This window comes from Talpa europaea (assembly GCF_964194135.1).
Source record: "Talpa europaea genome assembly, chromosome: 1".
NCBI classification, from domain to species: Eukaryota; Metazoa; Chordata; class Mammalia; order Eulipotyphla; family Talpidae; genus Talpa; species Talpa europaea.
Genome location: NC_140073.1, coordinates 611,030 through 633,583, shown reverse-complemented (window position 1 = coordinate 633,583; position 22,554 = coordinate 611,030). Strand labels below are relative to the sequence as shown.

The following is a 22,554-nucleotide window of genomic DNA, read 5'->3' as shown; positions in this document are numbered from 1 at the left end:
TGCCTGTGGCACAGACAGACGGGGCCTCAGATCTTGCACTGGCAGCAGACGGGGGCGCAGCTGCACTGGGAGCAGCTGGGCTTGCAGCAGCTGGACTGGCAGCAGGCGGGGACACAGCAGCTGGACTGGCAGCAGCTGGGCTTGCAGCAGCTGGACTGGCAGCAGCTGGGCTTGCAGCAAACGGGGACACAGCAGCTGGACTGGCAACAGCTGGGCTTGCAGCAGCTGGACTGGCAGCAGACGGGGACACAGCAGGTAGATTGGGAGCAGCCACAGGAGCCGCAGCCCCCGCAGGAGCCACAGCCCCCACAGGAGCCACAGCCCCCACAGGAACCACAGCCTCCCTTGCAGCCCCCACAGGAGCCACAGCCCCCGCAGGAGCCACAGCCCCCACAGGAGCCACAACCCCCCTTACAGCCCCCGCAGGAGCCACAGCCTCCCTTGCAGCCTCCACAAGAGCCACAACCCCCACAGGAGCCACAGCCCCCCTTACAGCCCCCACAGGAACCACAGCCTCCCTTGCAGCCCCCACAGGAGCCACAGCCTCCCTTGCAGCCCCCACAGGAGCCACAGCCCCCTTTGCCACAGCTGGCGCAGGGGCAGGCGGGCACACAGCAGCAGGCGGGCACACAGCAGCAGGCGGGCACACAGCAGGAGCCGCAGCCCCCGCAGCCCCCGCAGCTGGAGCCGCAGCCCCCGCAGCCTCCGGAGCAGCCACAGCAGCCCATGGTCGTGGTGAGTGCGAGTGCGGGTCGGAGTGGGTCAGAGGAGAGGAGAGAGGAGGGTGGAGTGTGGGGCCTGGCGGGGGCGGGGCCTTTATACACCTGCTGGCCAGGTGCGCCTGCACGTGCCCTTCCTGCTTCCTGTCTGTGCTGCTTTTGTTCTGGAAAATTCTGAATGTTTGAGGAACTTAGGGCAGCACGTGAGAGAGGCATGAGATCCCCTTTTGCTGTGTTTGGTTTCCCAGCACTGGCCTCCCTCACCAAGGGGGTGTGGGGAAACGGGCGGGGGCTTGGGGGGGTGGGTTGGGGCGGGTTCCTGACGTGCCCTCTCCTGGCGCCCTGTGCTGCTGCTGCTGCAGGGCCTGGTAGGGCCGGGCTGTGGTGCTGAGAAGGGAAGGGGGCGGTGGTGATGCTGTGTTTGTGGAATTTCCATTTTGGTTTGGGGCTCTGCACACCTTCTGGGGTGCTGCAGGTGCGCCCTCTCACTGGGCAGCTCCTTCCCTCCGCGGGGCCAGCACCATCAGTCTGGAGTCCGGCCCCGAGGCCAGGCTCTGCCCGTGTCTCCAGGCTGGGACAGTGCGCCCTGGGCGGCCCAGGAGAGTGTGATTCTGGGTTGTTCTCTGCCCTGAGTGAGGTCGGGGCCGCCCCACACACCCCCACCCCCCCGCCTGGACCAGCCCCCCTCTTGGAGTTCTGAGAGTCAGAACTCCCGCTGTGGTTACTGTCTCCGACAGAAAAAGAGGCCTTCGGCTCCGGGGAACGCCCCGCTCCCCTGCCCCCCGGTGCTGGCTTCAAGCCGGGCCGGGGTCGCCCACATGACCTGACGTCGGCCCATCAGTGTCAGTGTCGCGGGCTGCCGTGGAACCACTCGCCGGCGGGTGTCCTGACAGGTCGTTTCTCAACCAGCCTCGGAGCGCGCGAGGGTTGGGGTTAGAGACGCAGCTGCCACGCTGTGCTCCTGGGGCGACGGGCGCGCACCTGTCGGGTACAGACATTGGCCCGTGAGCAGCCCCGGGGCCTGCGCAGGCGGCGGTGCCCCTCGCCCGGGCCGGGAAGCTCTTGCCTGCACCCGGCCTCTCTCTGGACCCCTCTCTGGGTTGTCCAATAAGGGGGTCATGAGGCGCGTGGCCTGTGTCCGCCCCCCATGTCACCGGAGCTTCCGAGGCCCGCGCCTGTGGGGGCTGAGTGTGCCCTGGCCACTGGCCCTGCCTTGCCGGTTCACCCTCAGCAGCTGCACCCCAGGCTCCGCGCGGGGCCCGCCGAGAGAGGCTGTGGCGCGCTGGTTTGGGGTTCTCGGGCGCACCCCAGCCGAGGCTCTCTGGGTCCCGGGGCGAGTCCACGTTGAACATTTGAGGAGCGGCCACACTGTTTTTCAAAATAACCGCGCCGGTCCTGGCCCGTGGCAGCCTCCCGGCGCCGCCCCCGCCGCTGCCCTGGGCTGACAGGTCTCCCCGGGGCTCGGGATGGCCGCGGCCCAGCGCCGGGGAGCTGCTCGCGTCATCAGCCCTTTCGCATGTTTGGAGAAAGGACGCTTCAGGCCCGTTGCCGACACTGCCATCGGGCTGCCCTCTTCGCCCCGGAGCAGCAAGCGTGCGCAGCACCTTGGGTGTAAGTCAGTTGTCGGGTATTTGATGAGCAAATGTCGTCTCCCGTTCTGCAGCTTGTCTTTCCATTTAGGGGAAGGTACCATCCTTGAGGCACAAAAGTAATTTTGATAGAGTCCACAGATTTATCTAATTTTTTTAAGATTTCATTTTTATTTATTATTATTTTATTTATTTTTTAATTTTATTTATTTGTGCATACAAGAGCTGGGGTGCAGGCCAGTGTTCCAGGGGGTGTGAGGACTCCCCAGAGACAGAGTGGGGAGCAGAACAGGCGGATCCACTGAAATCCACTGCTGAGGGGAGCAGCGGGGAGACGGGAGAGGCCTGCTGTGCCCTGCAGTTAGCTCCCTGGCCGGCTGGGGATCGAACTCGTGCTGCAGAGGCTGCCAATAGCTTGACAGTGCTGAGACTAAACCCTGCACCCCTAATTATTCTTACTTTGCTCCTGCTTTTGGTGTCACGTCTAAGAGGCATCGCTGGATCCAAAGTCACCAAGATTTCGTCTATGTTTTCTTCTAAGAGTTTTATAGTTTATAGCTTTGATGATGAGGTCGTTGCCCCAGCCAGAGGGTTTTGTGTTTTGTGTGTGATGTGAGAGGAGGACCCGGCCGCCATACCTGGCTGTCTCAGCACCACTCGTTGAAAAGACCCTGCCCCTGGAATTCCTGCAGCACCTTATTCCCGATGACACTGATGGCGTCCGGCTCGTCTCCAGGCTCAGGCTGCCCCGTTGACCTCCAGGTCTTTCCTAAGCCCGCCCCCGAGGCCTTGATCACGCAGCTTTGCAGTGCAGCCTGAAAGCGGAGGCGTGAACCCTGGGGATTTCTTTTTCTTTCTCAAGATTGTTTTGGCCATTTAGGGCCCCTTGAAGTTCCATATAAATTTGAGGATCAGGCTGTCAATTTCTGTAAAAATCAACCTGGCATTGTGGGCCTCCCTGGGGGTGCAGGGGTTCAGCACAGCACTATCAAGCTATCAGCAGCCACTGCAGCACAAGTTTGATCCCCAGCCAGGGAGCTACCCACAGGGCACAGCAGACCTCTCCACTCTCCCCTCTGCTCCCCTCAGCAGTGGGTTTCAGTGGATCCGCCTGTTCTGCTCCCCACTCTGTCTCTGGGGAGTCTTCTCACCTCCTTCTCCTCTGGACTGCACCCCAGTTCTTCTATGCATGACAAAATCTTTTTTAAAAATCAACCAGGCATTTTGACAAGGATTGCTTTATTTATTTTTTTAAATAAATTTTATTTTTATATTCCCCATACAATTGCAACCCCCCCATTCTGACCCCAATCCCTCCCCTCCCGCCACCCACCCCCCAAAAAGTGTCTCTGGTTCATAGTTTTTTGTTGATTTTGATTTTCACTTTCTTATAGTTATTCATTTTCCTGGTCCCTTATTTAGGTTTTCTAGATTCCTGCTATGAGTGAGACCATCCGGGATTTTTCTTTTTCTTTCTGGCTTATTTCGCTGAGCATGATCACTTCCAGCGCCATCCATGTTGCTGCAAATGGCATGAGTTTATCTTTTTTGAATGCTGAGTAATACTCCATGGTGTGTATGACAAGGATTGCTTTAGATCAATTTTTGTGCTGTCACTTTAACAACATGATCACTGGACACCTTCCTGTTTATTTTCATCGTCTTTGGTTTGTTTCAATGATGGTTTGTAATTTTCAGTCTGCAAGTCCTGCATTTCTTCTGTTAAAATATTCTTATTGCTTTATTCTTTTAGTTGAGATTGTTTTCCTAATTTAATCTTTGATTACTCAGCGCTCGTGTATAGAAGGCCAGTTTTGGGGTGTTGATGTTTCATTCTATAACTCACTGAATTAATTTATTAGCTCTAAGAATTGTTTTGTGGATTTCTTAGAAGCTTTTTATACACAAGTTAAATATATATGTATAACGAAGTTCTAGCCAGGGCAACAGGTCAAAAAAAAGAAAGAAAGCGAGGCGTGTAGGCCGAGGCCCTTAGCATCTTCTGTCTCGTCCCCTGGGCTGGGACCTCAGTGCCAGGCTGAGCAGAGGGGAGTGTGTTCCTGATCTTGGGGGCCACGTCCCGCTCCACCGCCAAGTGGGACGTCAGTGTGGGGTTGGTCGATGCCCTGTGTCAGGACGAAGCACGTCCCTGTTATTTGCCCTGTGCTGACCCTAAGCTGTGAAATACACAAGTGGTTGATTCCCACTGACTCAGCCAGGAGTTGGGTGAGTGCCCCCCACCCCGCCCCTGTCCTGAGCCTCACCCTGTCTCTGGTCCTGATGCAGTGGTTTCTGGTTTCACCCCAAAGAAGATCTCAGGCACACAGCTCCTTTTAGACGCCTTCTTTCTCTGTGGGCTTGACCTCTGCTCTGGGGCCTGGCTGGGCACAGAGACCCCTGTGAGACCACACCCTGGGCACTGAGACACTGCGGGCAGCTCAGCTCAGGGGAGGAGCAGCACCCACCTGCCAGCATCCATCCGCCATCCACCCACCCCTCCATCCACTCTCTGTGAGTTCATCATCCTCCGCTTGCTCCACTTGCGGTCATGAGCTCAGAGGCTGAGCGTGGATGACCACGGAGCCTGCGGACAACACGACAGGGGAGCAGTGGACCCAAGATGCCATCCAGGCCGCTAATGACACAGAGCGCGGAGGGAAAGCCAGTGACACCAAGCTCGGACTGGAGTGTTTATTCAGTGGTGCGCTCAGACCGCCAGGGGTCTTCACACACTCTGGCTTCGGGCAGTTACATGAGGCGTTCGTTTGCAAGTCACAGAAAGCTCTAGTGGGAGAGAACGGAGGCTCGGTGCCGCCCTGGAGTGGGGACTGCAACCACCTCCTGGGTTATTCCCAGTGGAGTCGGAATTGGGTTTTAGGGAATGCGGGTGGGAGAGACAGAGCACCTGAGAGATGGACCCCTCTAGGGCATGGACATGGGCATCCTACTCCCTCCCCTTAGGACTGCGGAAGCCCAGAGCCAGGAGACTCTAGAGCTCAAGGGCTTGGGGTTTCACTGATGGAGGGAACATTTCTCTAGGAGCTCGTGGGTCCTCAGGCAGAGCCTCAGATCTTGCACTGGCAGCAGACAGGGACACCACAGCTGCACTGGGAGCAGCTGGGTTTACAACAGCTGGACTGGCAGCAGCTGGGCTTGCAGCAAACGGGGACACAGCAGCTGGACTGGCAACAGCTGGGCTTGCAGCAGCTGGACTGGCAGCAGACGGGGACACAGCAGCTGCACTGGGAGCAGCTGGGCTTGCAACAGCTGGACTGGCAGCAGACGGGGACGCAGCTGCACTGGGAGCAGCTGGGCTTGCAACAGCTGGACTGGCAGCAGCTGGGCTTGCAGCAAACGGGGACACAGCAGCTGGACTGGCAACAGCTGGGCTTGCAGCAGCTGGACTGGCAGCAGACGGGGACACAGCAGGTAGACTGGGAGCAGCCACAGGAGCCGCAGCCTCCCTTGCAGCCCCCACAGGAGCCACAGCCCCCACAGGAGCCGCAACCTCCCTTGCAGCCTCCACAGGAGCCACAGCCTCCCTTGCAGCCTCCACAGGAGCCACAACCTCCCTTGCAGCCTCCACAGGAGCCACAGCCTCCCTTGCAGCCCCCACAGGAGCCACAGCCTCCACAGGAGCCACAGCCTCCCTTGCAGCCTCCACAGGAGCCACAGCCTCCCTTGCAGCCCCCACAGGAGCCACAGCCCCCACAGGAGCCACAGCCTCCCTTGCAGCCCCCACAGGAGCCACAGCCTCCCTTGCAGCCCCCGCAGGAGCCACAGCCTCCCTTGCAGCCCCCACAGGAGCCACAGCCCCCACAGGAGCCACAGCCTCCCTTACAGCCCCCGCAGGAGCCACAGCCTCCCTTACAGCCCCCACAGGAGCCACAGCCTCCCTTACAGCCCCCGCAGGAGCCACAACCCCCCTTACAGCCCCCGCAGGAGCCACAGCCCCCTTTGCCACAGCTGGCGCAGGGGCAGGCGGGCACACAGCAGCAGGCGGGCACACAGCAGCAGGCGGGCACACAGCAGGAGCCGCAGCCCCCGCAGCCCCCGCAGCTGGAGCCGCAGCCCCCGCAGCCCCCGCAGCCTCCGGAGCAGCCACAGCAGCCCATGGTCGTGGTGAGTGCGAGTGCGGGTCGGAGCGGGTCAGAGGAGAGGAGAGAGGAGGGTGGAGTGTGGGGCCTGGCGGGGGCGGGGCCTTTATACACCTGCGGGCCAGGTGCGCCTGCACGCGCCCTTCCTGCTTCCTGTGTGGGCTGCTCCGGGAGGTGTTTGTTTACCCTGTGCAGAACCCTCACGGGTCAGGAAGCACCGCCCCCCCAACACACACTCCTGGGCTCTAAATTTGGAGTCTTCCTCTCAGTGCCCATAAATAGAAACATCCCTGAGGCCTCATCCTCCCAGGAGCCGGGAAGTGCTGGAGCCTTTGCCGCGTGCCAGGCAGCCAGGGGCAGGGGAGGCTGCTCCACTCTCCTCGGGAGGCACCCTCCACCCCCACCCACCCCAGCGAGTGCCCTGCGAGGCTGCACCCAGTGAGTGCCGTATAAAGACTTCATTAATTTCCAATTAAATTAAGACTAATTTGTCATCTAGTATTTTGAAATTAAAATTTTTTCAAGGTGATAGTATTTTGAACTTCCCCAGAGTTTTCAGGGGGAAGGGCCCTGCCCTGGCTTCCTCTGGAGGCTCCCCCTGCCCGCCTCCAGGGGGCACTCCGCAGGCGCCTCACAGGGGAGGGAGGTAGCCTGATTTCCCCCCTGCTCCCCTTGCCCACGGGCTGTCCAGAGGCAGACTGGGGGTCCGCCGCCCTGTCCCCAGGGGCCTCTGGTCCTGGGCATGATGTTTGGCTTCACGTAGCCTTGCTTGGCAAGTCCACTGGTCACTTAGGCAGCGCCCTTCGAGTTTGCCCACCGAGTCTCCCCGTGCCTGTCTCTGTACCAGCCACGCAGCCCCCGCACACCTGGCGCCCTGGCCTGCCTGCAGCGCCGTGTCGGTCGGGTGGGTCTTCCATCACAAGCCGAGCCCAGCAGCCGCATTCAAGGCTATTTTCACTCTTTATAGAATGTTTAGTTTGGCAGATGAGGACATTATAGGAGAAGAAAACTATAGGCAGATATATCTTATGAATTTAAAACAAAAGATCCTTAAAAAATTAACTCCAGCAATACAACAACACACTTAGATGAAGTGGGTTTTTTCACAGGAATTCAAGGTTTGAAAAGGAATCAACATAATTAACTGCATTAGTGAAACAGGAGAAAGACCATATGATCAAATCAATAAACTGGGAATGAGTGTTCAAAAAAAACCCAATACCTGTTGCTGGTAAAATGAAACAACTCAGTATGCCAGGAGAGGGAATTCCTCAACATGATGAAAGTTCAGCACTGTGGCAGGTCTGACGCTCCCAGGAGTCCTACGTCTGCCCTTAGCTGGGTCTGACGCCGCAGACGAGGTGGTTGGCGGCTCCCGGCAGGCGGGGGACAGAGGCCCAGCACCTACTGCACTGGCTCTGCTGGCCCTCACTGACTCCCCGCGGGGAGAAGCCTGAAGCCTGGGGACCTGCGCTTTTGTAACGACCAGTAAAATCCGCTCCTTGCGTTGGAGAGAGACTTCGTCTGCCCCCCACATTCCCCAAGACAGTAGCTCAGGAGAAGCATGCAGACATGTCCAGAGACATGCAGGAGACATGCAGACATGCAGGAGACATCAGCCGGTGAGCAGCACGGCAAGATCACTAAACGCTCAGAGTGGGATAAATTGGATTCATCTTCGTAAGTTTCATTAAGTTTGATTGCATGGACCGTATCATGATTGTGCCTGAGAAGACCCCACAGCAAGCGTCGGACTGAGGGTGGAGGGCCAGGCCCTGAGAGGCAGGTGCCCACATGTCCCCCTCCACTCCAGGCGACTTTCCCAAGTCGAACTGAAAAGGTCTGCTGGGGCCTCCCGGGGGCGCAGGGGTTAAAGTCTCAGCCTATCAAGCTGTGAAGCACAAGTTCGATCCCTGGCCAGGGAGCTACCCACAGGGCATGGCAGACCTCTGCTGTCTCCCCGCTGCTCCCCTCAGTGGATTTCAGTGGATCTGCCTATTCTGCTCCCCACTCTATCTCTGGTGAATCTTCTCACCCCCCACACTTCTGGCCTGCACCCCCCATTCTTTTTTGCGTAAATAAATAAAAATAAATCTTTTTTTTTTTTTAAAGTTCTGCTGGGATTTTTTTTTTTTTAAGATTTATTTTATTTATACAAGAACCAGGGTAGAGGCCAGATGCACGGGAGGGTAAGAGGATTCACCAGAGACAGAGGGGGAACAGAACAGGAAGACTGATGAAATGCACTGCTGAGGGGAGCAGCGGGCGCGACAGGAGAGGTCTGCTCGCCATGTGGGTTGCTCTGAGGCCAGCGGGGATCGAACTGGCACTGCAGAGGCTGCGGACAGCTTCACAGCGCTGCGCTCAACCGCCTGTGCTCCCAGGGAGTTCCCTGCTGGGATTTTTTAAAAAGATTTATTTATTTATACAAGTACTGGGGTGCAGGCCAGAGGTGTGGGGGTTGAGAGGATTCGCCAGAGACAGAGTGTTATAGGACAGGGAGAGGGGCAGCCCAAGCCCCGCAAACCTGCCCATTCTAAATGGGTTCTGCCATCCGCCGCATCAACACAAAACATGAGACTTTAATGGGAAGGATCTTTAATAAAACTAGGAAACAATACAGGAAAGGCAAAGAGTCTAGTTTCTAAATGAAGCACCCAAAGTGACCCGTCCCCTCGTGGGTAAAAGTCCATCCATATGGGATTGGCCCAGAGCAAGGCCCCAAAGCCTGCCACAAGTCTAAAGCGTCTTCCAGTGGGACCCACAGAAAAGGGTCACAAACAACCGGACAAGCCCGGAAGGAAAAGAGCAAAATCAACATCAAGATAAAAGCTGCCATGGTCACCTCCCCACGGGTCTCACCCACATCTGTGTCACCCAGTCCACGACCAAAAGACAAGCGCAGTTTCTTCACGTGTCTCTAGGCTCCTTGCGCCTCCTCCAGGTCTCCTGGCTCCATCCTGCTTCCTTCCTCAGTCTCTTCTGCAGCTTCTCCTCTTCCTGCTCAGCTCCACCCTCCCTTGGGTGGGGCAGGGAACCTGGAACCTCCCCCTTTCCTGGGGACCACCCTGTTACAATGGATTCGCCAGAGACAGAGTGGGGAGCAGAACAGGCAGACGGACCAAAAGCACTGCTGAGGGGATCAGCAGGGAGACGGGAGAGGTCTGCCGCGCCATGTGGGTAGCTCCCTGGCCGGCAGGGATGGAACCCTCACTGCAGAGGCTGCAGACAGCTTCACAGCGCTGCACTCAACCCGCTGCGCCACTGGGGAGGCCCCTCTGCTGGGATTTTAATCAAACGTATTGATAAATTTAAAGAAAATCAGCATCTTTACAACATCGATTCTCTCAACCTACTTATTCAATTCTCTTTAATCCCTCAACAATGTTTGTGGTTTTAATTTTAGAGGCTAGACGTTTTACACATCTTTTACATGATTTGTCGGTAGATAATCTTTGGATCAATCATAAGTATTTTTTTTCACATCAGTGTGCAAACTGTTGTTAGCATATGAGAATATTAGTGATCTTGCTAAATTTATTTCCTTATTGTCATACTTATTTGCCGATTATTTTGGATTTTCCTTTGTATTCGCCCATATATTTACATCCCAGGATTTCCTTGCTCTTAAGTCTGTTTTCAAAATCGGCACTTTTACTGCATAACAAAGAAGGCCAGGGATGTGCCTGCGGGTTGGCACTCCCCCCCCCCCACCCCTGCTGTGTGGCTTGTTCCTGCATCCCCACCCCACGGATCTTTTCTTTTTTTTTTTTTTTTTATAGAGGCATGTTTATTTCTTTATTTATTTGTTTTTGTTTGTTTGTTCTGTTTACACATGCACTGGGTACAGTCAGAGGCGCGGGAGGGTGAGAGGATTCACCAGAGCCAGCGCGGGGAGCAGAGCAGGCAGAAGGACCGAAGGACACTGCTGGGGGGAGCAGCGGATCTTTTCATTGTTGCTCTCAGCGGTCACCGTGTTAGCCTGCTTGGCTGCTTGGGTTACATGACAGACAGCACTGCCGGTCGCTCACGGTCCTACGGTTCTGGCAACCGAGGTCCAAGGTCAAGGCTGAGGTAGGGTACCCTCTCCCTGGCTTCCTGCTGTGCCCTCGGGGGTGTCCCCTTGAGGGGGGCGCTCCAGGTGCGGCTTCCTCTTGTTATAAGGCCCCATAGGGCTGTGGTCTCACCACGGGCCTCGCTTAACCCCACTTTTAAATGGTGGGGTTAGGGCCCCCACCCGTGAATGTGGGGAGGGCAAGCCGTACCCCCTGCAGTTATTACTCTGCATTTGGCCCCATCTTAGCCCCTCCTAGGGCTGTTTCGCGCCCTCCTGGGGGTCTGTGTGTTCTGCGGGATCCTTTCGTTCAGCCGGGAAGCTGCAGGGTTCTGGGAGCGTGTGTGACACCCGCTGCGTTTTCCTCTGAGTGTCTGTCTTTAGCCTTCATTTTGAAGAACTTTTTTCCCCCGGACACGCAATCATTCGGCAGCAGTTCCCTGCCTTTGGGGCTCACAGGTGCCGGCCGGAGCCCCTCCTCTTGGGGGTCCGGGCAGCAGCTGCTCCTCAGAGCTTGGGGCCACGGTCTTGCTTTCCTGGCTCCCCTTTTCTATCTTTGCTCTTCCGAAGATTGATGATGGGGCCTGAGTCTAAAGCGGTCATTCTTTTTTTTTTTCTTTTTAAGATTTATTTATTTATTTATACAAGCACCGGGTACAGTCAGAAGCGCGGGAGGGTGAGAGAATCCACCAGAGCCAGAGCGGGGAGCAGAGCAGGCAGAAGGACCGAAGGACACCACTGAGGGGAGCCGCGGGCGGCAGGAGAGGTCTGCGCGCCATGTGGGACCCTCCTCCGGGGGCCGGGGAGCAGCCGGGGATCGAACCGGCGCTGCAGAGGCCGCGGGCAGCTTCGCAACCCAGCGCTCAGCCGCTGCGCCACCGGGGAGGCCCTAAAGTGATCATTCTTCTTGGGTCTTGCTGAGCTTCTTAAATCTGCAAGGTGGTATCTTTTGTCAATTCTAGAAATTTCTAATGTTGTTTCTCCAAATATTCCTTTTGCCCTCTCGGCCCCGCTCTCTGCCTTCCGTTGGGACTTGAGTCGCCCCGTCTGCTTGGCCCCCACACTCCCGCCTGCACCCCGTCCCGCCGCCTCCTGCCGCAGTGTTGATGTTTCCCCACAGGCCTGTTTCGAGTCCCCGGCACCCTCTGTCCTTTTCTGCTCCAGGGCATGAGAATGTTGATTTGGCGGGTGGAATTCGTCCCTCTTTCCCCATCGCCTCGATATGCCCCCCGATATGCCTGCGGGTCTGCTCCCCCGCCGGGCCGGGGCCACCGCCAGCCGGTCACCAGCACAAGGCGCCTGCAGGCGGCCAGGGGCAGCGCCGGGGCGCCGGGGCGCAGGGTGAGATGGGCCGAGGGGCCCCGGAGGCGGCTCGGTGGGCACCTTGCTGGGGAGGGCAGCGGCGGCCGGGGTCTGCGTCCGGCTTGGAGGAGCACCCGGGCCGCCAGGCAGATGAGCATGACCCGGTCAGACCCGTGTCCCCCGAAGCCTGGCTGACACGAGCACGTTCTTTAGTTTCACCCCATCTTTCTCCTGTGCACCCCCCCGCACCCCTGATGCCGCGGGCCTGTCTCGCCCTAAGAAGGCCCCCCATGTCCCCCTAAGAAGGCCGGGGTCTCGCGCGCCCAGCGCTGGGCAGCCGCCACGGCGCCCGGGTCCGTGTGGCGGGGCCGACGCCTCCCCCTCATGCCGGCCCTTGCCATGTCCAGCCCGCCCTGAGCCAGGAATGGATTCCGAGTCTGGCGTATCGGATTTCTCAATTTCAGAATATTGATTTTTTTTGTCCCTTTTGAATTCATTTTTAATTTGATTCTAAGCCAGTGTAATAATACATATTTTTAACATGTTTTTAACGCTGCGCAACTGAAACGTGCATGTTGAAATGTAACGAAAAATATATTTTCTCATTTTCAAAGCATGACTTCAAAAGCACATTTTGTGATTTTCTTTTCTTCTTAGTTTCTAATTACAATAAAGTCGCTTCGTAAAAAAATTAATCTTAAATCAAACTGAGAAACAAGCGGCAGCAAGCAGCAAGCACACGAAGCACCGACTTCTCCGCACGCGGAATTCCTACAGCCGCAGTGGAAGCCAGAAACAACGGGCCGGCCCGCGACAGGCCGTGGGGGGGACGGCGCCGGCCAACACCTCCCGCCGCTCGAGGCGGCCACGAGAGGCGCCTGGAAACACGGCGGAAGCGCGCGTGGTGGGGAAACGGCCTTGATCGGGGAAAATAGGTGGAAGTCTACAAAGTAACACACGCTTCAGTGGTGATTTTTTTTGACTACTAAAATTTGAGGGATTATTTTCCTTTCGTCTGCCACTTTACCATCCTTGTTCATTATAATTTCAGTAGCTTTTTTAAAAATAAACGTTATTTTTGAGAAGTTTCAGATGAACAGAAACCCGTGACGATGACCCGCGCGGAGCGCCGCGCCCGCCCCCACGGCCCAGCCCCCTGCGCGCGCATCTGGGTGACTCGGGCGGGCGCTGACCGCTGACCGCTGACCGGGGGACCCGCACGCCCGAGGGCCACGCTGGGCTGGGCTCGCCCAACCTCTGGTGTAAGGTCCTCTGCTGCTCCAGGGCAGAAGAACGCTGATTTGGCGGGTGGAGTTCGCCCCTCTTTGCCCAGTCGCCCCGAGTGCCCCGGAAGGTCTCCAGCGGCCTCGCCTTAAGCCCTTGCTGGGCAGCAGCGGAGCGGGAACCCCTCCGAGGCCTGCTGTTACGTTTCTTTCCAGTAGTCACCGTTCCCGTTGCTTTTTCTATCTGGCAGGTTATTTTGCGGGGCCGGGGGTGACGTCCCGGTCCAGGGAGCCCAGCCCCCTGGCACTGCCCACCTTGGCAGCCCCTGGCGAGTATGCCCCCCACTGTCTTGGACACGCTGCGGGGGTTCCCCTCGGGCCCGGTGGGTGCAGGGCAGGCTGGGGCTCATGCCCCCTGCCCGGAGCCGCAGCGTTGCCCCCACCCGGCCCCCCTGTGCCCGCCGGGTCCTTCCTGTGGGCCGGCTGGGCTCCTAAACCGGGGCGCCTCCTGGACCCCGCGTCCCTCCGTGCTGCTGCCCCCACTGGCCAGACACTGCCCCCGGGTCCCCCCCCACCGCGGCCGCCCGTTGCTGCCCAGGGTGAGCGCGGGGTCAGCGGTCACCGCGGAGCCTCCCCCTCCGGCCGGGAGAGCCCACGGGGTGCGGGTGCCTACGAGACCCCCAGCGCCTGCAGGGGAGGAGCGGGGGCCTGGGGCAGCGCGGCGGCCAGCGGGGAACCCCAGAGCAGGACAGCGGCCTGTCAGGAGGAGTCTCGTGTCCCCCAGACACGAGCTGGGAAGAGTGAAGAGGTGGAGGGAGTCCGCTTCGGAGGACGCGGTGCCCAAGCAGGCCCTGTGCAGAGGGCGAGATTATGCAGGCAAACCGTGGCCCCGGGAGGGTGGGTGGACGGCCCCCGACTGCTGGCCCAGCACCCCTGCCTTCACGAGCCTCACAGGAGGCCGGGATGGGGTGCAGGAGGAGCGGGTGCAGCGGGGCAGGCGTCTCCACGGCCGGCAGGTGCAGACATCCCCAGTGGCCTTCACTGGCTGAGCCCAGGCATGGACGCTCGGGGGGCACGTCTTTAATTCTGATGTTCCCAGCCGGGGAGGCCGCCTGCCCCTTGGGGTCCCAACCCACCCTCCATGCCTGAGCACAGGGGCCGGGGCCTTCGGTGCAGCTTCCTCTGTGCGCCCCTGCCCCGCCCCAGGCCCCTGGTCTGGGTGAGACCCTTAGCGGTTCCCTGCCAGTGGTCAGCCCACCAGCGGCCTGGATCCCCTTTGCTGAGCAACCTAAGGTCCTCACTGGCCTGGGGGTAAGAGCAGGACGCGCATGGGGAGCTGTTCTCCTGTCGCCTGGTGTGGGCCACGCCAGCATTGACCGAGGAGAGTGTGGTGTGGACGAGTCCCTGGTGGGGGAGCAGTGGCCCAGGCCAGGGGAGGGGTGCAGCCTCGCATGGACGGCTCACGACGGGGCTGTGAAAATCCCCTGCTGGGCCCAGGGATGCTCGGTGCTTTGGCTTTATTTTACTTTCTAGATATCCCGAGATAGAAACGCAAATGGCCGCGCCTCCTCGCCTGGGGACATAGCTGCAAGGGAGTCAGGAGCAAGGATTGCAGCCCGAGCAACATGCAGGGGGAGGCGCTGGACCCCAACACCACACATTCCCTGCCCCTGAGGAAAGCCCCACGGCCGGGGCCGGCACAGGTGCGGGACCCAGCCTGCGTCCTCCATGTACCCAGGGCTCCACCCCCCCCGCCCACCCCCATGCCCTGATGGCACTTTGCCAAACCCTCCGTGGAGGGCGGTTCTGTTCCTCATTCATCACTGTGTGACAGAGACAGCGACAAGGGCTTACACCACGCAGGACGTTGCTTAGCAGCGACAGGGACCATTTTATTGAAAGGAAAGTTCTTTGTATTTTAACAGACAAGTGTGCGAGCCCGCCGGGAAGGAGCCGGGCTAGGCTGTCGGCAGAAGCGAGTGGCTCAGAGGAGACCCAGGCGGGAGGTGTTCTCGCCACAGAAGCCCGCGGGGGCCATTCTTGACCAGCCCCTGGTGGCCCCGAGGAAGGGGCCAGTGCCCGGCGAGACAGAGAACAGGAGGAGCAGGAAGACCAGCCGGGGCCATTTGCTTCCTAAAGGACAGTTGGTGAGCGCTAGGACAGGCCTCCTGCAGGGCATGTCCAATTCATGATGGGGTTCCATGCGCTTGATAAGGGGAAAAGCGAGGGCCATGGAGCGGGAGGTGTCAGGGGAATGAAGAGGTCCCTGTAGACATTAAAACTGGAGAAAGCTGGCTGAATCCCACACTGGGAATTATCTCAGATCTTGCACTGGCAGCAGACAGGGATCTTGCACTGGCAGCAGACAGGGGCGCAGCTGCACTGGGAGCAGCTGGGCTTGCAGCAGCTGGACTGGCAGCAGGCGGGGACACAGCAGCTGCACTGGGAGCAGCTGGGCTTGCAGCAGCTGGACTGGCAGCAGCTGGGCTTGCAGCAAACGGGGACACAGCAGCTGGACTGGCAACAGCTGGGCTTGCAGCAGCTGGACTGGCAGCAGACGGGGACACAGCAGGTAGATTGGGAGCAGCCACAGGAGCCGCAGCCCCCACAGGAGCCACAGCCCCCACAGGAGCCACAGCCTCCACAGGAGCCACAGCCTCCCTTGCAGGCCCCACAGGAGCCACAGCCCCCACAGGAGCCACAGCCTCCCTTACAGCTCCCGCAGGAGCCACAGCCTCCCTTGCAGCCCCCACAGGAGCCACAGCCCCCACAGGAGCCACAGCCTCCCTTACAGCCCCCACAGGAGCCACAGCCTCCCTTGCAACCCCCACAGGAGCCACAGCCTCCCTTGCAGCCCCCGCAGGAGCCACAGCCCCCACAGGAGCCACAGCCTCCCTTGCAGCCCCCACAGGAGCCACAGCCTCCCTTACAGCCCCCACAGGAGCCACAGCCCCCACAGGAGCCACAGCCTCCCTTGCAGCCCCCGCAGGAGCCACAGCCCCCTTTGCCACAGCTGGCACAGGGGCAGGCGGGCACACAGCAGCAGGCGGGCACACAGCAGCAGGCGGGCACACAGCAGGAGCCGCAGCCCCCGCAGCCCCCGCAGCCCCCGCAGCCCCCGCAGCTGGAGCCGCAGCCCCCGCAGCCTCCGGAGCAGCCACAGCAGCCCATGGTCGTGGTGAGTGCGAGTGCGGGTCGGAGCGGGTCAGAGGAGAGGAGAGAGGAGGGTGGAGTGTGGGGCCTGGCGGGGGCGGGGCCTTTATACACCTGCCGGCCAGGTGCGCCTGCACGCGCCCTTCCGTGTTGCTGTTTATGGTCTCTGCCATGGGAAACTGTGTCATCTGAAAATATGAAAGGATCGCCTCACACATGTGACGCCTTTCCTACCTGCACAGGTGCTCTCTGGCTCTGAGGCTCCTGTCGGCTGCGCCCCCACCAGGCGCCACCCTCCCGCTGTCCCTCTCCTCTGACCCGCTCCATCCCGCACTCACCAGGACCGTGGGCTGCAGCGGCTGCTCAAGAGGCTGTGGGGCTGCGGCTTGGCCTGCTGTGGTGGGGAGGGGCGGGGGGCGTGCCCGCTGCAAACGTGCCTGTGCCCCTCCCAGGCTCACTGCTGCTCCCTGATCCCTGAGATCTTGGTAAGAGAGCCGGACCCACTCTCGCCCCTGCCGCGCCTCCCAGCTCTCGGCCTCGGCTCACAGCCCGCGCCTCTCCAGGCGGGCGCCGGGGGCCAGCGCGTCCACCCCAGCCGCCCGCCGGCTCTGGGGGCTGCCTGAGCATCCAGCCGCTCCCGCCCGACCCCGGGTGTGCACACTCTGCCCACCCCAAGGGCCTGGAGCCCCTGGGGCGCCGCATTAGGGAAACAGCCAGGAGGGCCTGCTTCTCCCCTCCGGCTGTGCTCCCCGCAGGCCGTGCTCCCCGCCAAGCGCCAGGCTCCGCAGCGCTGCCCTTTCGAGCAAAGAACAGTCGGGAAAGCTTGACCCAGCCGAGGCCTAGACCGACTCGCCACCATGACAAGACGCAGCTGAGAGATGGGGTGACCTCAACACGGCCAGGGATGGGGGCCCGCTCCGTGGCCGGGCAGGAGAGAATGATCGCCTGGCGCCTGCGGGGTCCTCCCAGCGCCACCGCCCCAGCTGGTGCCGGGCCCCGGTGGAGGAGTCCGCGGCGGAAGCCCCGGGCGGGCGCCCCTGCGCACACCTGCTCCCCGCCCGCTCCCCACACCCGCCACGGCTCTGCCCGTGCCTGGCCAAGCTCTGGCCACCGCCTCGGCCCTTCCCAGCACCCCCCCGAGGACGAGGCCGGGGCCCACTGCACCCCGTGCGCCACCCCCACCCGCCTGCCGGGTGCTGCCCCAGGGGCTCCCCAGCCTCTCTCGTTTTCGGTTTCTTCATCTCCCTGCTCTGCGGTCTGGGGTTTGTCTTCTGTTGAACGCGAACAACCACCACCTTTTCCTTCCGTTTATCCACAAGTTTTTTCTAAAACTGACTTTTTAGAGCAGTTTACCTTCACCACAACATTGACAAGATGGGGTTTCCCATAAACCCCTTCGCCCCACGCACACCCCCCCACTACCAGCATCCCAGACTTGTCTGTACCCCCAAAGCCAGAGGGGCTCACTCCTGGCTACGCACACTGGGGTGTGGGCGGGTGTGTGACCCTGCGTCCACTGCACCTGTCTGAAGAAACGCTCCCCTCCTCCCTGACACACCGTACGCCCCACCCCCTCCTCCCCGACACCTCGTGCTCCCCCAACCCCTCCTCCCCGACACCTCGTGCTCCCCCAACCCCTCCTCCCCGACACCCCATGCTCCCCAGCCCCCTCCTCCCCAACACCCCGTGCTCCCCACCCCTTCCTCCCCGACACCCCGTGCTCCCCAGCCCCCTCCTCCCTGACGCTCCGTGCTCCCCAGCCCCCTCCTCCCCGACATCCGTGCTCCCCAGCCCCCTCCCCAACACTCCGTGCTCCCCTACCCCCCCTCCCTGACACCCCGTGCTCCTCAGCCCCCTCCTCCCCAACACCCCGTACTCCCCTACCCCTCCTCCTTGTCACTCCATGCTCCCCAGCCCCCTCCTCCCCAACACCCCGTGCTCCCCACCCCCTCCTCCCCGACACCCTGTGCTCCCCACCCCTTCCTCCCCGACACCCCGTGCTCCCCTGTGCTCCTCCCCTGCAACCCCACAGTGTCTCTGCTTCTGCCCCTGCCTCTCCCGAAGGCCCGAGCCAGATCCCAGCGTGATGCTCGCGGGGCTCCCGCACCTGGACGGGCATCGCGGTTCCTGCATGGCAGCCGGCCAGCTCCGTCCTCCGGCCACTGGGTCACGGCCCCGGCCTGAGAGGGCGCGGTCCATCCGGCCACTCACCTAGCGAAGGGCCTCCTGGTCACTCCCGAGCTTGGGGCCGCCGGGACTAGAGCCGGCCCGCCCGGAGCCTGCGGGCTGCGGGGGCACCTACCGGTCTCAGCGCCTTCGGGCGAGTGAACGCAGGAGCACACGCGTGGGGCGGCCGCCTCCCTGGCGCGCACGAAAATAAAAGCCGCCAAATGACCGTGTGCTGCGGGTTTGCCCCCCGCGCCAGGGCGGCTCGGGCGCCCCGCCTGGCAGCACCTGCTCTTGTCGGCTTCGTTTTTTTCATTTACACGGTTCGTTTCCAGGCCGGCGCACAAAATCCGGAATCAGCCGCAGAAAATGTCCCGGAACTAGTAAGTGTCTGGGGTTGGGCTGCAGAGCCCAGCGCGGCGGCGGGAAGGCCCCGCGCACCTAGCAAGGCCCTCCCGCCAGGACGCGCCTCGCAGGCGAAATCTTTTCTTTAAAGACGTGTGCACGTGCGCACACAAGAGCGGGGTGCAGGCCGGAGGTGCGGGGGTGCGAGGACGCCCCAGAGACAGAGCGGGCAGCAGCGGAGCCGAGGGGAGCGGCGGGAGTCAGGAGAGGCCTGCCGCGCCCTGTGGGCAGCTCCCTGGTGGGGATGGGCCCGGGGGCCGCGGACAGCTGCATTGCCGAGACTGAGCCCTGCGCCCCGGGGGCCCCGCGAGGTGGACTCTGACGACGGCCACCCACACGCGAGAGACGCGCCAGCCGGCCCGGTGGGTTTCAAGCCACCCCGGGAAGCCCCGCGGGCCCTCGGTGGCGACAGCAGCGAGCGGGCGGCGGGAGGCCCGCGGCCGGGCGGGCACCAGGAGGGGGCGGCGCGGCCCAGCTCCAGGCCCGCGTGCGGGGCGGCCACGATGGCTGCGTCTCTGCCGAGCAGAGGGACACAGGCCCCCCGGACCCGGGGCCGGGCCAGCAGCCGCTCCCCGGGCCCAGAACAAGCGCCTGCCCGCGACGGGCGCTCCAGGCCGACACTGCGCCCTGCGCGGGCTCCTGACCTCACACGCCGCGAGGAGCCCGGGTGGAGGGGGCTGCTGCTGGCACGGACCCCACCCTACCTGCGGGAGACACACCCGGAGCTGTGGGCGCGGGGCGCCTTCACGCCGCCCCCGGACACCTGCGCCTTGAGAGGGGGAAGACCAGGCCCCGCGGGGAACCATCCTCCCGAAACAGGCCACGCGCCACCTGCGCCCGCCGCGCACGGGCACCCGGGCCAGCCTCGAGGCAGACGGGCAGGGCCGCCAGGGCCTCCAGACGGGAGGACGCCCTGGAGACCCCCAGAGCCCGGAGCCAGGAGAGGGCGCGGAGGCGGCGGGGCCGAGCAGGACAGGGCGGCCGGCCCCCTCCAGGGTGGGGGCCGCGGTGTCCTGCTTCCAACCGGAAGGGGAAGGACACCCCCAGGGTAAACTGAGGCAACATGAGCGCGACACAGGAACTCAGGTGACACAGACGGCGACCCCTCCGGGCCTCGGGCTGAGGGTGCCGGCTCCCCTCTGGCTCCTTATTTCCCCGCTGCGCGAGGAGACCTGTGACGCCGCCAGGAAGTCAGCACAGCCAGGGCAGGGCACGTGGGCGGGACAGTCGCCTCAGGCCGCCTGCACCCCCAGGTCCTGTGCAAGCACACGCGTGAGCTGAGCCCGGGGACAAGGAAAGTGGGTGCTGTCCTGAGCCAGCAGGAAGGCACAGAGAGGAAAATAGGACCTGGAGAAACAGCAGAAGGTCACGCGGACACACCCACGTGCAGGTGCACCTGGCCAGCAGGTGTATAAAGGCCCCGCCCCCGCCAGGCCCCACACTCCACCCTCCTCTCTCCTCTCCTCTGACCCGCTCCGACCCGCACTCGCACTCACCACGACCATGGGCTGCTGTGGCTGCTCCGGAGGCTGCGGGGGCTGCGGCTCCAGCTGCGGGGGCTGCGGGGGCTGCGGGGGCTGCGGCTCCTGCTGTGTGCCCGCCTGCTGCTGTGTGCCCGCCTACTGCTGTGTGCCCGCCTGCCCCTGCGCCAGCTGTGGCAAAGGGGGCTGTGGCTCCTGTGGGGGCTGTAAGGGGGGTTGTGGCTCCTGTGGGGGCTGCAAGGGAGGCTGTGGCTCCTGCGGGGGCTGTAAGGGAGGCTGTGGCTCCTGCGGGGGCTGTGGCTCCTGTGGGGGCTGTAAGGGGGGTTGTGGCTCCTGTGGGGGCTGTAAGGGAGGCTGTGGCTCCTGCGGGGGCTGTGGCTCCTGTGGGGGCTGTAAGGGGGGCTGTGGCTCCTGTGGGGGTTGTGGCTCTTGTGGAGGCTGCAAGGGAGGCTGTGGCTCCTGCGGGGGCTGTAAGGGGGGTTGTGGCTCCTGTGGGGGCTGTGGCTCCTGTGGGGGCTGTAAGGGGGGCTGTGGCTCCTGTGGGGGCTGCAAGGGAGGCTGTGGTTCCTGTGGGGGCTGTGGCTCCTGTGGGGGCTGCAAGGGAGGCTGTGGCTCCTGTGGGGGCTGTGGCTCCTGTGGGGGCTGCGGCTCCTGTGGGGGCTGCGGCTCCTGTGGCTGCTCCCAATCGACCTGCTGTGTCCCCGTCTGCTGCCAGTCCAGCTGCTGCAAGCCCAGCTGTTGCCAGTCCAGCTGCTGTGTCCCTGTTTGCTGCAAGCCCAGCTGCTGCCAGTCCAGCTGTTGTAAACCCAGCTGCTCCCAGTGCAGCTGCTGTGTCCCCGCCTGCTGCCAGTCCAGCTGCTGCAAGCCCAGCTGCTCCCAGTGCAGCTGCGCCCCCGTCTGCTGCCAGTGCAAGATCTGAGGCTTGCGGCCAGACCTTTGCTTTCTCGGGCTTAGATGAAACCTGTTGTCCTGGGCTCCCCGAATCAACCCCTGTCCACATGCTACTGAGGTCACGCTGTCTTTTCCTGCTTTCTGTCCCCATGTGCGTGTCCTCCACAGCCCAGCTCTCCATCTGGGACCCGTCTGTCCTCCCAGCTGAGGAGACATGCCCCCAGAGGCTGGAGAGCCTCTGCTGAGAGGCAGGTGGCACCCGACCCCCGCCTGTGTGGGCGCCTCCCCGCCCCCGGGGCTGGCCTGTGGGGTCTGAGCCTGCACGCAGCTCCATGACCCCGAGCATGTTGAGCGCTGTCTCCACTGGCTCCTCAGGACTCCCTCCCTGCGCCCTCCCTTCCCTACAAGACATCCTTCCCTCCTCCCTTCACCCCCATCTGTTTAAAAAAAACTAGACAACGAGTTCCCCTTAATAAAATACATCATGACCACTGTGCTCGGAAGGCCTCGTCTTTTTTCTTTTTTTTTTCAAAAGATTTATTTATTTGTTTATACAAGCACTGGGCACAGTCAGAAGCGCGGGAGGGTGAGAGGAGTCACCAGAGCCAGAGCGGGGAGCAGAGCAGGCAGAAGGACAGAAGGACACTGCTGAGGGGAGCAGCGGGCGGCAGGAGAGGTCTGCGCGCCATGCGGGACCCTCGCCCGGTGGCCGGGGATTGAACCAGCGCTGCAGAGGGTGCGGGCAGCTTCGCAGCCCTGCGCTCAACCACTGCGCCACCAGGGAGGCCCAGAAGGCCTTTTCTTTTCAACGCTCTCCTGCATGGTGGTGATTTAGCAGTTTCCTCAAAATGGTGCCTTGGCACCCATCAGCAAGGCTGGACGGTCCCCACGCCTCCATATAGACATCCACGCTCCCCTCTCCACTCAGCATCCTGGCCCTCTGCTGTAGGATGGGCAGGCTCACCGGGGGAGGGCTTGGGCACTGCCACAGAAGGTCCAGAGTGCCCCAACCACACACCCCATGCCCCCAATCTCCCCCAGCCAGATGCAGGGATGCTGGTCCTGGAAGGAGCTTTTGCAGGCAGAGGCTGGGGAGGGAGGCGTGACGTGCCAGGCCCCTCCCTGGGAGCCACAGCACACGGCCCGACCCAGAACTGGGATTTCAGGATTCGGGTGCATGGGCCACAGAGGCGGGGAGAGCAGCCTTCCAGACGAAAGGAGGCCCTGTGTGCGCCCTGGGGGATCTGAGGAAGCTAAAGCTGTTTCCTGGTGACATGCTGCTGGGCTGAGATGCTCCGGGGACAGGCCACACGCAAGGTCTGGAAAATCACAGCGTTTCTGGGGAGGCGGGGACACGAGTTGCCAGAGAAAGTTCTCTACCCAAAGGATGCCGAGCACAGAGACAGGGGCGCTACAATAACAAGAAACATCCGGGCATGAACCCCAAGAAAACGGACAGCAAACTACAGATAAC

The 22,554-nt window shown here is 61.7% G+C and overlaps 2 protein-coding genes and 1 pseudogene across 18 annotated transcripts in view; 1 reads left to right on the top strand and 2 right to left on the bottom strand.

The window, feature by feature from the left end:
* Positions 1–22,554, bottom strand: part of TNNI2 (troponin I2, fast skeletal type) — a 171,015-nt gene that overhangs the window by 79,618 nt on the left and 68,843 nt on the right. The gene's annotated exons all lie outside the window — the stretch shown is intronic.
* LOC311182656 (uncharacterized protein) lies at positions 27–16,155 on the bottom strand (the record flags this gene model as incomplete). Of its 16 annotated transcripts, none has more annotated exons than XM_084251589.1 (3): positions 5,374–5,768; positions 6,051–6,398; positions 15,576–16,155. In XM_084251589.1, the coding sequence occupies 3 exons, from the start codon at positions 16,153–16,155 to the stop codon at positions 5,374–5,376; spliced, it is 1,323 nt and encodes a 440-aa protein (XP_084107715.1). The 16 variants fall into 16 exon arrangements, with proteins under 16 accessions (XP_084107722.1, XP_084107715.1, XP_084107728.1 ...); XM_084251602.1 differs by having other exon boundaries at positions 5,374–5,906; positions 6,198–6,414; positions 16,057–16,155; XM_084251604.1 differs by having other exon boundaries at positions 5,374–5,936; positions 6,228–6,398; positions 16,059–16,155.
* Positions 20,212–21,108, top strand: LOC311182775 (annotated as a pseudogene). The gene is made up of 2 exons: positions 20,212–20,698; positions 20,905–21,108. The product of its transcript is annotated as an uncharacterized misc_RNA (transcript).